General features: G+C 34.7%; 1 protein-coding gene across 2 annotated transcripts in view; it reads right to left on the bottom strand.

Moving 5' to 3' along the window:
* The window catches only part of EXOC4 (exocyst complex component 4), a 736987-nt gene that overhangs the window by 657924 nt on the left and 65610 nt on the right, over positions 1 to 13453 (bottom strand). For both annotated transcript variants that reach the window (XM_058530219.1, XM_058530228.1), the window contains exon 6: positions 10 to 253. In XM_058530219.1, coding sequence (XP_058386202.1) covers positions 10 to 253 — 244 coding nt within the window. The remainder of the gene's footprint in view (positions 1 to 9; positions 254 to 13453) is intronic.

Raw genomic sequence — 13453 nt, 5'->3', positions numbered from 1 at the left:
CCCATCTACCTTGGCTGGTTCTCCACAGTGAGGTTCTCTCCCCTCTGATAGCTACTGTCGGCCACCTGGGTTGTAGACCTCTTCACAATTTGCTTTAGCTCCTGCTCCAAGCGTTCTTTGATTGCCTTAACTGTCTCTGGGATCTTCCTCAGTTTTGCCAACCCCTTAATGAGGATGCCCATAAAAAGGGTGCTGTTCTCCTCTGGATCCAATTCCAAATCCTCCTTGATGTCCTGCAGGTTCATCTCCCTCACTGTAAAAATATAAATAAATAGACATGGATTCTATTACAAATTCAAAAACAGAATGAGTCTAATAAATGGGGTGACTGCTTTATTACTTCCTTAAAGGAATCGGAGGGCCGGCCCCATGGCTTAGAGGTTAAGTGCTTGCGCTCCGCTGCTGGCGGCCAGGGTTCGGATCCGGGCGCACACCGACACACCACCTCTCTGGCCATGCTGAGGCCGCATCCCACATACAGCAACTAGAAGGATGTGCAGCTATGACATACAACTATCAACTGGGGCTTCGGGGGAAAAAATAAATAAATAAAATTAAAGCTGGATAGCTCTTTAAAAAAAAAAAAAGAAAAAGGAATCGGAGATTTTTCAATTAAATTTGTAATTAAATTATATTTACATAGAAACTATCTAAGAATCACAAAATAACAGTTACATTCCTCAAATTACACCCATCAGTTAGTAATAAGAGGTAGAAGCAATTAAAAACAAGTAACCAAATCTCCACGGGAAGTTTTCCACAGACTACCACTTCCACAATGAGTCAGTTGGTTTGTGACATTTATTAAGCATTCGCTGTTTATAAAATGCCATACTTGGTGCTGCAGGAGAATTCTAAAGAGCTAGACCATAGTCTCAAATTCCTATTTATTAGTTAGAAGAGATAAGTAGCTTGATAAAGACATTATAAATACATGTAGAAAATAAAAGGTAAATAAGTTAAAACTATAACAAATGATAAAAGAGATGAAGAAAAATAAACAAAAAACAATATGTACAAGTGAGACAAGACTTTGATGAAAAGAGTAATGAAGGGTATTTCATAAATACAAAAGAACAACCTTCTATTTTTCTTTAAACATACGTCTACCATAACATCAGTATCTACTGAAGACAGGTCTTGCTAATCCATGGAAGTTTTCTGAGAAGTAATTTTATATGTCAAAAGTCTCTGTAGACCTTTAGACTACGGCTTTCATCCAAATCATCTGGTTTTGTAATGGAAAAAATAGCCTAGAACAGTGGTTCTTAACCCCTGTAGGGAGTTGGGGAGAGGGTGGGCTGGAATCTGGGACTTCCATTATTTACCGAAAACCAAAGGCCTTTCCCTCAAACTAAGGCACATATACGCAAAATTTCTCATATGATTTCAGGGGGTTCAAACTATCAAAAGAACCACAGGTTAAAAACCTCTGGCCTGGAACCAGCCTGGTGACAAGGAGGTAGTTTGGCATGGTCCACTTCAGCGGCCTGGGTTCGCCGGTTCAGATCCCAGGCACAGACCTACACCGCTCATCAAGCCATGCTGCGGCAGCGACCAACATACAAAAGATAGAGGAAGATTGGCACAGATGTTAGCTTAGGGCCAATATTCCTCAAGGAAAAAGAGGAAGATTGGCAACAGATGTTAGCTCAGGGCCCATCTTCCTGACCAAAAAATAAAAAATAAAAAAACCTCTGGCCTAAAAATAATTCACTTTGCAAATGACTAGGTTATGATCGACAAAAGCAAAAGCAAGTCTAAAGGCAAACCCTAATAGTTGAAGTTTTCCCCATCCTCCCCTCTCCTCTACTCCCTAAAACAACTGGAAGGTTTTTCAATTATGTGATATCCTGAAATAATGTACGCATTCTTCTTTAGTAGATTCAAGCTCAACTATACTATAAGCCTACTCTAAGTTGTTCAGCACCACTGGAAGGTACTGAAATCTATTTATTTAGGGAAGAATGAAAATATCCCAGTACGTAGAGCAAGCCCTTGTAACTAATGCATAAAGTCTCTAAAACCTCTACTTCAGATGACCTGTAGGCTATTCTCCTCAATCCCTTTGTTTGGCTCCCAATTCATAAAATGCACTTAAATATGAACCAAAGGCATTTAATCACACACATGATATAATTACTTACACAAGCTCGTTTTTAAGTAAGTCCTCCACATATTTATCCATGACGCTGTTCTTACTTAGACTCACTAGACCCCTGAAACCCATGAGGAGAGAGAGAAGCACATAAACAATGACCAAATCCATACGGTTTTCTTTGCAATGCAGAGGGCATTTGATGATACGGTATTTAATTTAAAAATTTTTAATACTAGTAAACTGAGAGCAGAACCAAGAAGCCTCAAACCTCTAAAGATGACGATTCTGAAAGCAAATCAAAAAAAGTCATCAATATTTCCAAATGTGACATTCCAAGCACAGACATTTGATTACTTGTTTTGTTTCATACACGAAACCAGCTAAACACCGCAGGCCACAAAATTACTACATTCTGCAAAATCAGCCCCAACGGCAAGAAGAGAAAAGTACTTAGCAGCCAAGGAGCCATCTAAATTCAGTGTGTTAGAGAGGGAAAAGGAAGCAAAACTATAAGCAGAGCTTCAGGCAGGAAAAAAAGTAATAGAAATTTAGCTGGGACAAAATGATCTTCACAAAAGAACACATGAGTCACAAACAGGACACAAGCAAAGGGCCACCTGAACATGGTGGCCACAGGCCACAGAGTGACTGGTGATGAGATAAATGCAGTTTAAATCAATAAGTCCCTCGATTACGCGGCATATAGCTACTTATATCCGTACTAATATGATAAATAGCCTATTAAAAAATAACAAATAAGCAAGGTATGAAGAATAAAATGCCACAGCCCCAAATGACACATTTGTTTACACCCTTATCTTTCTGTTTGTCTCCTGAAATCTCCTAGAGCATAAACACTGAACAGATCCAATATTAATTAATTTATATTATCTATTTCACCTACATCAGCTGAAAATTAAAAGGCAATTTAAAAGAATAATATAATCAACCATGAAGACTAGTCTAATAATCACAAAAACCCTGTGAGGTCAAATAGAATTATTGGTGCTTTATGGAAAAAGCCTTATACAAAAATAATTTAGCTAAAATTCATCAAGGCCTCACACCACAATTAGAACAAAATGTACATATTTCCAAACTACTAAACCCCAAGTCATTCCCCTGTATCTATATTGCTATAATATACACTCAATGTGTAGGCTGTAGAACACTTTAAAATTGGAAATACTATACTCCCTTTCTCAATTCTCTTACCTTTGATTTTTTTGCTCTGAGGATCTTATCAAGTGAGGATTTCTTGAACCAGGTTTTGAAGACTCTCACTGATAGGACAATGCTAAATATTAAAGATTTTCGCGTCCTTTAACCAATTATTTCTACTAAAATTCTATTGGTCCTAATTGTTTCCTATTACACACACACACACACAAACACCTTGACATACATAGATAGATAAAGACATACATACAAAAGGGGATATACAGGTATATATGCCTAAGTGGATATAAATCATGCCTGTGGTTGAGGCTAAGCATGGAATCTGGAAGGACGGTTTAACTAAGACACTTTGGGACTCATGAAAGGATTAACTAGAAAAGATCTAAGGTCTTTCAAGCTCTACAATTCAATGATTCTATTAACTACAGTTTAAATCTATACATCTCTGGTTACAAGGCCTATAGCTAATTATAAATACCTATATTATAGATAGCCCATTTAAAAAATAACAGATAAATAATGTGAATAATCCATTTATGCAGCTAAATATTTTATAAAACAACATTACTTTTCTGTCTCCCTGTGAGTACAGAAAGCAATCTAGACCAGTCCGTGGCTGCTTTCTTTTCTCAGTATGTTTGGTAGAAGAGATCAGTAACACAGGCCATATCTATATACATATGTCACCAAATTGCAGAAGGTAAGGTCCTTGGTACTTTTTATCAAAGAAGCTATATTATTTCATTTACCATCTATATTTATTCACATTAAGGTATTAGAGATAATGGTAGTGTTTACTATAGAAATTCCTAGTAGATGTCCTTCCTTATACTATGCACGGTATGTAAAGTTCATATATATGATTTCAACCTTCATAAATTAATTTACATGTTGTATTCAAGAACATTATCCCTATATAACAGGAGAACTGTCTGCCACTATTGAACAGAATTCAATATAAAAAGGAGCTTGCAAAAAATTACCAAGCCTTACTAGACCACTAAATTATCAAGAGAATTACATACCCACAATGCTTCCCCCACAGATGGGAGCCTGGCCTCAGAATACTGACAATATTCTCAAGCAGAAAATAAGAAAGTTACCACTTAAAAATAATTCTTGTGCTTCTGATCAAAATGGCACTGTAAATTCATACTTGAGATATTCAATCTTCTCAAAATACAATTATACATCAAATATAAATTAAGAAATTACAAAGAATAGTCTGGCTCAAAATTGAGAGTAACGTCTCTGTGGACAAGACACACAAACAAAGAGTACAGCCAGAATGTGTATCCAATGAGCTCTGGGTGGAGAAGTAGAAAAAGGCAAGCAGGATTTGGCCCATGTAGGGTTACAAGAGACTTAACATGCTCCACTGGCCAGGTGAGCTGACAAAATCCTCCACCAAGGGCTGCAAGCACAGGACCAAATCAAGCTCTAGACCTAGGCTGGCAGGCTGCTGACCTCACCAAATCCTTAACCTCCATTCATGTCCCAATGGAGGTACTCGGTCAACTACATAGCTTAAATACCATTTGTTTCACCAATGACAAATTACTTCTAACATCTTTTATTCTAATTAATGCACCCACTGGTGCAGACTGAGAGAGCAACATCTGATGCACTGGTTGCCTCTGGAGTATAGAATCTTGATTAGGGTCTTTCAAATGTTAACTAACTACCCCTGGAGTGTGGATTCCTGATTAAGGTACTTCAAAAATGTTAACTAAGCACCCCTAAGGTGCAGATTAAATTACTTTAAAGAAAACTACAGACAATGTAACACCCCACTCCTGAAAAGAGGCTGCCAAAGCTGTTGCCAACTGCTACTTGGGGCTATCATTTACATGAAGCTAGGAGTTTTTACAGCCTCAGCACAGGGATAGCTCCAATTCAGAGGTGGAGATAAACTCCACACTGTAGTGAGTTTCCAAAGCACAATGAATGTGCACTGGTACTTCCATAGGTGAAAGTGGGCTAAGGGGGAAATGACAGTATATTTGCTTGGAGGGAAGGTAGAGTAGAAGACTCTATTAGGATAAAAACTAACAAACAAAACTAATATATGTTGAATCAGTTTTCCCTAGGACAGCACTTATGTGCATTTTCTCATTTACAGTAAGAAGGATATACCTTTGAAGGTCAAGATGTAGCAGCCAATGGAGAAAAAGCTACTAAAAATATAATAGGGATACAGGATAAGAGAAGAGAAAAGGAACAGAAGAATAAATTGATAGTTTATATTAACATTCACTAAAATGTATTAGGTTGCAGTCCTTTTTAATGTTTTTGTAAGTTCAATTGCCCAGGGAGATAGCGTGATGTAGTAGAAAGAACAAAAGCGTGGCATCATACAATTTTAGATTTAACTATCATCTCTTCCACTTTCTAGTTCTGTGATCTTCTCTCAGTCATTAAATCTTGCTAGACTTCAATTTCTTCAACTGTAAAGTATAGATAACATTATCTCCACAATTGTGCATAATAATAGAGAATTGAAATAATGTGACATCAAAACACAAAAACAAACTCCCAAAAAGTCAAAAAATGTACTTTTCAAACTTCTAGCTTTAGGAATTCCCAGGTTGCTGAGGACAATGGCTGTTGCTTAGATCCCCATTTCCCAATATTTCCTCCAAAAACAACATAGAACAAGAAGAAGAAGAAACAAAACTCAAAAATCATGCTCTCAGAATAACTTGAAGACAGAAATTGCCCAAAATTCAAAAGAACTGTAAATAAGAACAAGAAAAAAATAACAGTCCCAGCAAGTGATCTCTCATCTTCTTGCCCCAACCCCACTCTGCCACAAGGCTTTGTTGCAAGCAAAAGCAGACTGTGAAAAACTATGATGAAGGGACAAGAAGGGAGTTAGTGATGAAAGTAAGATTTATCTAAAACCATCACTAGAAAGATAAAATCCACTCTAAGTTTCAAAACACTAAGAAAGTATCCAAGCAGATCAGAACATGGACTATAGGGAAGAGACTTAAAAGCAGATACAATTTGAAGGAGCAGTATCTGAAACACATAACTTCTGATGGAGAAATAAGATAAAAAGAAAGAGAGAAAGGCCCTTTGGCTATTGGATGGTGAAAGGAGAAAGAGCAAAAAGGTAAAATTCAGAATCCTTGTAGACAAGAAAGTCAAAATTCAGAGAACAAACAACCTTCCCCACCAACAAAACAAACAAAAAATCCACTAAAGTATCTGGATTTTGCTATACTGACAGAAGAGGGAGCCAATGAGCTAGGAATCCCGTAAAACAACCCAATACCATAAAAAGGAACAGAAAAAATGATGAATAGATTCATATAGGGGTACTACAAGAAAAATCCAACACATCAACAGAGGAAAATTTCCTCCAATATAACAATCACAAAGCACAAGAAAACTAGAAGACAACACTCCAGATGGAATTAATACACTTAAACAAGAATTTGGGGATATGAAAAGCCACCTTGAGTCAGAAATCCAAAAATTAAGAATAAACATAGACAATCAAAAGGAAGATGTGAGAAGAAAATTCACTAAATCCAGGAAATATATGAAAGAAAAAGACAAAATTATCTCAGGCATGAAGAATAAATTATAAAATACCCAGAAAGAATAGACTCAAATGAATACTTTATAAGGGGTATTAAGGAAATGCAGGGAACCAAAACAGAGGATAAAAGAGAGATAAAGAGGGGCCGGCCCGGTGGCGCAAGCGGTTAAGTGCGCGCGCTCCACTGCGGCGGCCCGGGGTTCGCTGGTTTGGATCCCGGGCGCGCACCGACGCACTGCTTGGTAAGCCATGCTGTGGCGACATCCCATATAAAGTGGAGGAAGATGGGCACCGATGTTAGCCCAGGGCCATCTTCCTCAGCAAAAAAAAAAAAAAAAAAAGAGGAGGATTGGCGGATGTTAGCTCAGGGCTGATCTCCTCACAAAAAAAAAAAAAAAAAAGAGAGATAAAGAAATGAAAAAAACCAAAGAGAAAGTAGTAGAAATGGAAGACAGGCAAAGAAAAAATAATATATTATCAGAATGACAAAGTAAGAAAAACAAACAATAGAACAGAATTAATACTTAAAACTGCAAACCAAGAAAATTTACCAGAAATAAAAAAATAATCTTGAATGTATAAAATGAAAGAGCCCATTGAGTATCCAGGAAAATTAACCACCAAAAATATCAACTCCAAGACATATCCTACTAAAACTATTAAATTCCTAAGGTAAAAAAATCCTGAAGGCCTACAGGATCAAGTAACTTACAAGGAAAAAAAAATTAGACTGGCATCAGAATTTTCATGAAACACACAAAGGAAGACAACAATGAAACAGCATTTTATTAAAAATTCAGTAAGTGAAAGTGTAAACCAAGGAATTTATAGCCACTCAAGTTGTCCTTTAAGTATCGAGACTATAGAAAGAGAAAAAAAAAGCATTTTCAAGTGAAGGAATTCTGCATTCATGAGCCCTTCCTGAGGAATTTTTCAGATGATGAGCTTCATCCAACCAAGAGATGATTACGAAAACCAGAAAATTTAAATGTAGATTTAAATTTAAGTGTAGATTTAATACAAAAACAAAAGTGGGGATGAGGGGGAAGACAATTATAAAAAAGTAGTATGTTGTGAAAAAGTAAAAATAATGTAACTAAAAAATGGCAAAAGAGAGGAAGAGGAAAATAGAGTAAGTTTATTACTTGTTATCTAGGCAATAGATGGGAATTAAAGGATACCAATAAAAACCAAGAAATCTGAGATCAAAGGTTAAAGAAAAAAGGATTAAGAGCATTTTTTAAAGGTATGCATTAAAAGACAACCACTAGGGGAGGAAAAAAAAACTCTTCCTGAACAAAAAATTCTGTATAAAGAGCAAAGAACACATATCTCAGAAAGAAACATAGCAAACATAACATAACACACATATTCATAAAATACTATGATAGACTTGAGACAAAACATATCAGTCATACCAATATACATCAGCTTCAACTCAACAATTAAAAGGATGTTCAATCTGGCTCACAAGGCAAGTCCCACCTATATGCTCTACACATACCTAAAACAAACCAATTAAGAAAGACTGAAAATGTAGAATGATCAAAGGTATGCCGGTCAAAAAGCATTAACCATGACAAAGAAGGGCACTTTTAAACACCAAAAGCCACAATTCTCAACGAAGCTACAATACTTACGACTATTAATATACTAAACAAAATAGCAACCACCGGTTTTTTTTTTTAAAGAAACTACAGGCAACGCAAAGAGATACAGAGGAAAAATACACGAATAGAAAATTTTAATACATCACAAAAAATAAGACAGGAGATAGAAGACCTAAACAACTAATTGAATAAGGTAGAGCTCATGAATATATATCAAAGTGTACACCTAATAATAGAGAATGCATCTTCTTCTCAAGTACCCCAGGGACATTCACAAAAATTGATTATATATTAAGTCACAAAGAAAATGTCAGTAAGTTCCATAAAGTAGAAATATTATAAACAACACTCTGTGAATTCAATGCAACAAACCTAGAAAATATTAAGAAAAACAAAACAAACACAAAAGACCCTTTCATCTTTAAATCTAAAATTCCTCTACTAAAAATACTTGGATGAAAGGGTTAATAAAAACTGAACTAAGACAATTTTTTTTAAATGATGATAAAAACCCTATATATTAGTGTCTATGGGACATATTCAAAGCAGTGATGAGAGAAAAATTCATATCATTGAACACTTTTATCAGTAAAAATAAAAATTAAAATACATGATTTCAATTTCTAGCTCAGAAAAAAAAATAAACCAAAAGAAAGCACAAAGAAGGAAATAATAACGATAAAGGAGAACATAATGAAGTAGAGGACACAAAAACCGACCCGACCAGTAAATCAAAATCCTGACAATTTCTTGGAAAAAAAAAAAAAACTAACAAAATAGACAAACTGTTGGCTACTTTGATCAAGAAGAAATGAGAGAGAGCACAAACAAAAACTAAATGACAAAAAGGAAACAAAAGAAAATTTCAAAACCATAAGAAAATACTTTACAGACCTCTATAAAAATAAAATTGAAAAACTGAGTGAAATGAGTAATTTTCTAGGGAAATACAGATTATTAAAATTGATCCCACCAGAGACAGAATGCTTAGAACAATTTACATAGACGAAATAGAGAAAATTACTAAAGAATAAAAAGTAAAAATATAAAAAAGTGCCAAATGGTTTTGCAGAGAAATCTTTAAACCTTCAAACACGAGATAGTCCCAATGCTCCATAATTGTTTCCAGACAGTTGAAAATACACAAAAACTTTCTAATTCCTTTTATAAAGCAAATTATTACATTGAAACCAAAATCTGATAGATTCAGACAACAGGCCAATATTATTCATGAACATCCATGCAAAAATCCTAAATAAAATATTAGCAAATAAAATTAAATACTACATTGAGAAAATAATACAACATGATCAAGAGGGATTTAGTCTAGGAATGAAAATTGGTTCAATACTAGGAAATCCATTAATATATTAATAGATTTAAAGAAAAAATAGAAAATATGGATAAAAGATATAATAATTCACAAACATAAAAATGGACCTTAAACAAAGAAAAATTATTCAAACCAACTCATAATTAGAAAAAAACAAATTAAACAATACTGTGATACCATTTTTCACCTATCAAATTGGCAAAAATTTAAAAATATGACAATACATTCTGTTGGCAAGGCTGTGGAGAAAACAAACATTCTCAAACACTGGTAGGAATGCAAACTGGTACAACTCTTCTGGAGGAGAATTATCAATGTCTAAAAATTACATATCGGCTTGCCTTTTGATTGAGCTATCCCTCTTCTAGATATGTACCCTAATGATACACCTCCAACAATATGAAAAACACATATGCACAAGATTATTCATTGCACCATTGCTTATAATGGCAAAATATTGAAAACATATACCCATATATAAGAGAGTGATTGAACTACGGCAAATCAACACAATGGAGTACTATGCAAATGTAAAAAATAAAAAAGCAAAATCTCTACGAACTAATATGGAGTGATTTGCAGGATATATTATAAAGAGAAAATAGCAAAATATAAGAGTATATCTGTAGTTCCTACTCTTCAAAGAAGAAAGAAAGGTATAAGAAAAGATACATAATATCTGCTTGTTTGTACAAAAAGAAATACAGGAAGGATAAACCAGAAACTAATGAGACTGATTAACAATATGGGATAAATGGGAACAGAACAGAAAGAATAGGAAACTGGGAATGAGACAAAAGAGACGGCGATAGGGAAGTGACATGCCTGCATATCTGTTTATACAATTCCGACATTAGAACATACTAATGTTTCATATGTCCTCGAAAATACATGAATAAATTGAAATCAACCAGGATCTAACGGGAACCCATATGAAATACAAGTAGTAATAAATGAATCTAACTGTATTGCAAATAAACAATATAACCTTAGGGAACAAAAGAACATAACCTTAGGGAACAAAAGAACTAACCTAAGTAACTTCAGATTTTGACTATTTTGACTATATACTAGAAGCCTCATAGTATACAAATAGAATTAGACACAAATACTGTACTTAAGTTAATAAATCTGTTTTCCACCAGGACATGAGTTATTTTTCATAGGTTATCAATTCTGAGATTATATTATGTGTACACTAGGATTGTGCAAATACATAAAAAAAAAAAGTACTGGGGCCAGTCCAGTGGAGTAGTGGGTTAAGCTCACGTGCTCCACTTCAGGGGCCCAGGGTTCCCCGGTTCAGATCCCGGGTGCAGACCTACAGACTGCTCATTAAGCCATACTGTGGCGGCATCTCACATGCAAAGTAGAGGAGGATTGGCACAGATGTTAGCTCAGGGCCAATCTTCCTCATCAAAAAAAAAAGTACAAACACACACATAAACATATATATCTATTTTCTAGCTCTGTCAGCTGAGAAATGACACATCAGCAGCAATGAGTACACTAGAACACAGGTCTTGTGTTCTTGGTTACTAAATAGCATTCACTTATAAAAGGAACTAGAGTTTTTTAGAGAAATGGTTCATTCCAAGGCTAGGACAGGGAAAGTACAGGTAAGCCTGAAATGTCTTGTGGTAACAGAAAGTAAGAATGTGTTCAAAAACGCATGGTGCCATATTGGAAGGACAGAGGAACCAATTTGAATGAGCTAACAGTGGCCAAATCTGGGACAACTTGAGCAACAAAATAAATAATGATGGCAACTGATTATAACTCACATAACAAGATAAATATCCATGAATTCTTACTGACATAATTAGTGAATGAATAAATAAACGTGGAAGAGGCAGTTCTTCATCACACTAGAATTCCAATTAGTAAATGTAAAAAGAACGATAGAAAATCACAATTTGGCAAACACCTAATAATTGCTCCAGGCAAGAATCATAGCTTGGAATATATACTGCATTTGAAAGAAGAAAGGAAAATAGACAATTGAGAATTTTTAAATATCTCTATAGCACAGTAGGCACTAAAAAAGAACAAAACTACAATCCATAGCTTCCCATCCAGCAGAAGGATAAATAATTGGTCAAAAACTAAGAGCAGGAGCCAGCTCGGTGGCGTAGTGGTTAAGTTCATGTGCTCCACTTCGGCAGCCTGGGGTTCGCAGGTTCGGATCCCAGGCACAGACCTATGCAGCACTTATTACGCCATGCTGTGGTAGCCGATCCACGTAAAAAAGTAGAGGAAGATGGACACGAAGGTTAGCCCAGGGCCAATCTTCCTCAGCAAAAACAGAAGGATTGGCAATGGATGTTAGCTCAGGGCTAACCTTCCTCACTTAAAAAAAAAACAAAAACAAAAACAAAAAACCTACGAGCAAATATCACACTTAACAGTGACATTATTGAGGCGTTTCCACTAAAGGCAAGACCCACTATTGCCTCTACTATTCAACTTCATACTGCAAGTTCCTACTATGGAAAAGTTAACAAACAAAAGAAAGAAAGGGAAGAAGGACAAATAATTTAAATTTTTAAGAAAGAGACAAAATTGTCCTTAACTACAAACACTATAATCGTTTACATACAAAATCCAGGAAGGTAAACAAACATATTTTTCAAATATACTAATTTTAAATAAATAATTCAGCAAAACTGCTAGAAACAAGATCAACAGAAAAAAATTAAACTTTTCAGAAGTATAACCAAACAGAAAATGTAACAGAAAAAATATATTATTTGCAATAACAACAAAAAATATGAAGTACTAAGGAGTTCATCTAACAAAAGATGAGTAAGACATGGATGTAAAGAATTAAATGAAGAGGTATCTCAAGTTCATAGATAGAAAGACTCAATAAAATATACAAATTCTTTCTAATTATTCTATAAATTAAATGAAATCCCAATCAAAATCCCAATGGGGTTATTAATGGAACTTGATATCCTGATTCTAAAATGTATGTGCAAGAGTAAAGGGCCAAAAATAGCCTAGATAATTTTGAAGAGGAGCAAAATGGGCCTTGCCAGGCATCAAAATAAACAATAAAGCTATAGATATTAAAACAGTGTGGTATCAGTACAGGGATAGACAATAGTCCAGCGGAACAAAAGACTCTGTAAAAACCCACATATAGAAACATGATAGAAGTGGCAATAAATAGTGTACTGTCTTTGCAACTTTTCTATAAATCGATAACTATTCTAAAATAAAAAGTTTATTTAAAAAAATTGTTTTATGTCAGTGGGGGAAGGATGGACTATCAGTAAATGCTGAATTAACTGGCTATGCATCAGAAAACAAAATTCAGTTCCTGATAAAATAAATAAAAATATAAATTCCAAATAGCTTAAGAGACCTATAAAATATTAAGAAAACATAGGTAAATACTTTTTTATGAAATCATAGTAGGAAAGCATTTCTTAAGATAGAAGGAATACAAATTATAAAGGAAAATATTGATAAAACTTAACTACATTAAAATAAAATCTAAAACATTTGTATAACAATGAAAAACAAAGTAACACAAGCTATAGCTAGAAGATATCTGCAAGCAACCTATTTACAGAAAAATGATTAGTATCCACTTAACTTTCCTGAATGTTAATAGGCAAAAGAAATGGCACAACAAAAACTGGACAAACAATAGACAATGCATAAAAGAGACC

This window comes from Diceros bicornis, chromosome 3, assembly GCF_020826845.1.
Source record: "Diceros bicornis minor isolate mBicDic1 chromosome 3, mDicBic1.mat.cur, whole genome shotgun sequence".
In the NCBI taxonomy this organism is placed as follows: Eukaryota; Metazoa; Chordata; class Mammalia; order Perissodactyla; family Rhinocerotidae; genus Diceros; species Diceros bicornis.
The sequence above is the reverse complement of the archived record's forward strand: the minus strand, read 5'-3'. Positions and strand labels throughout refer to the sequence as shown.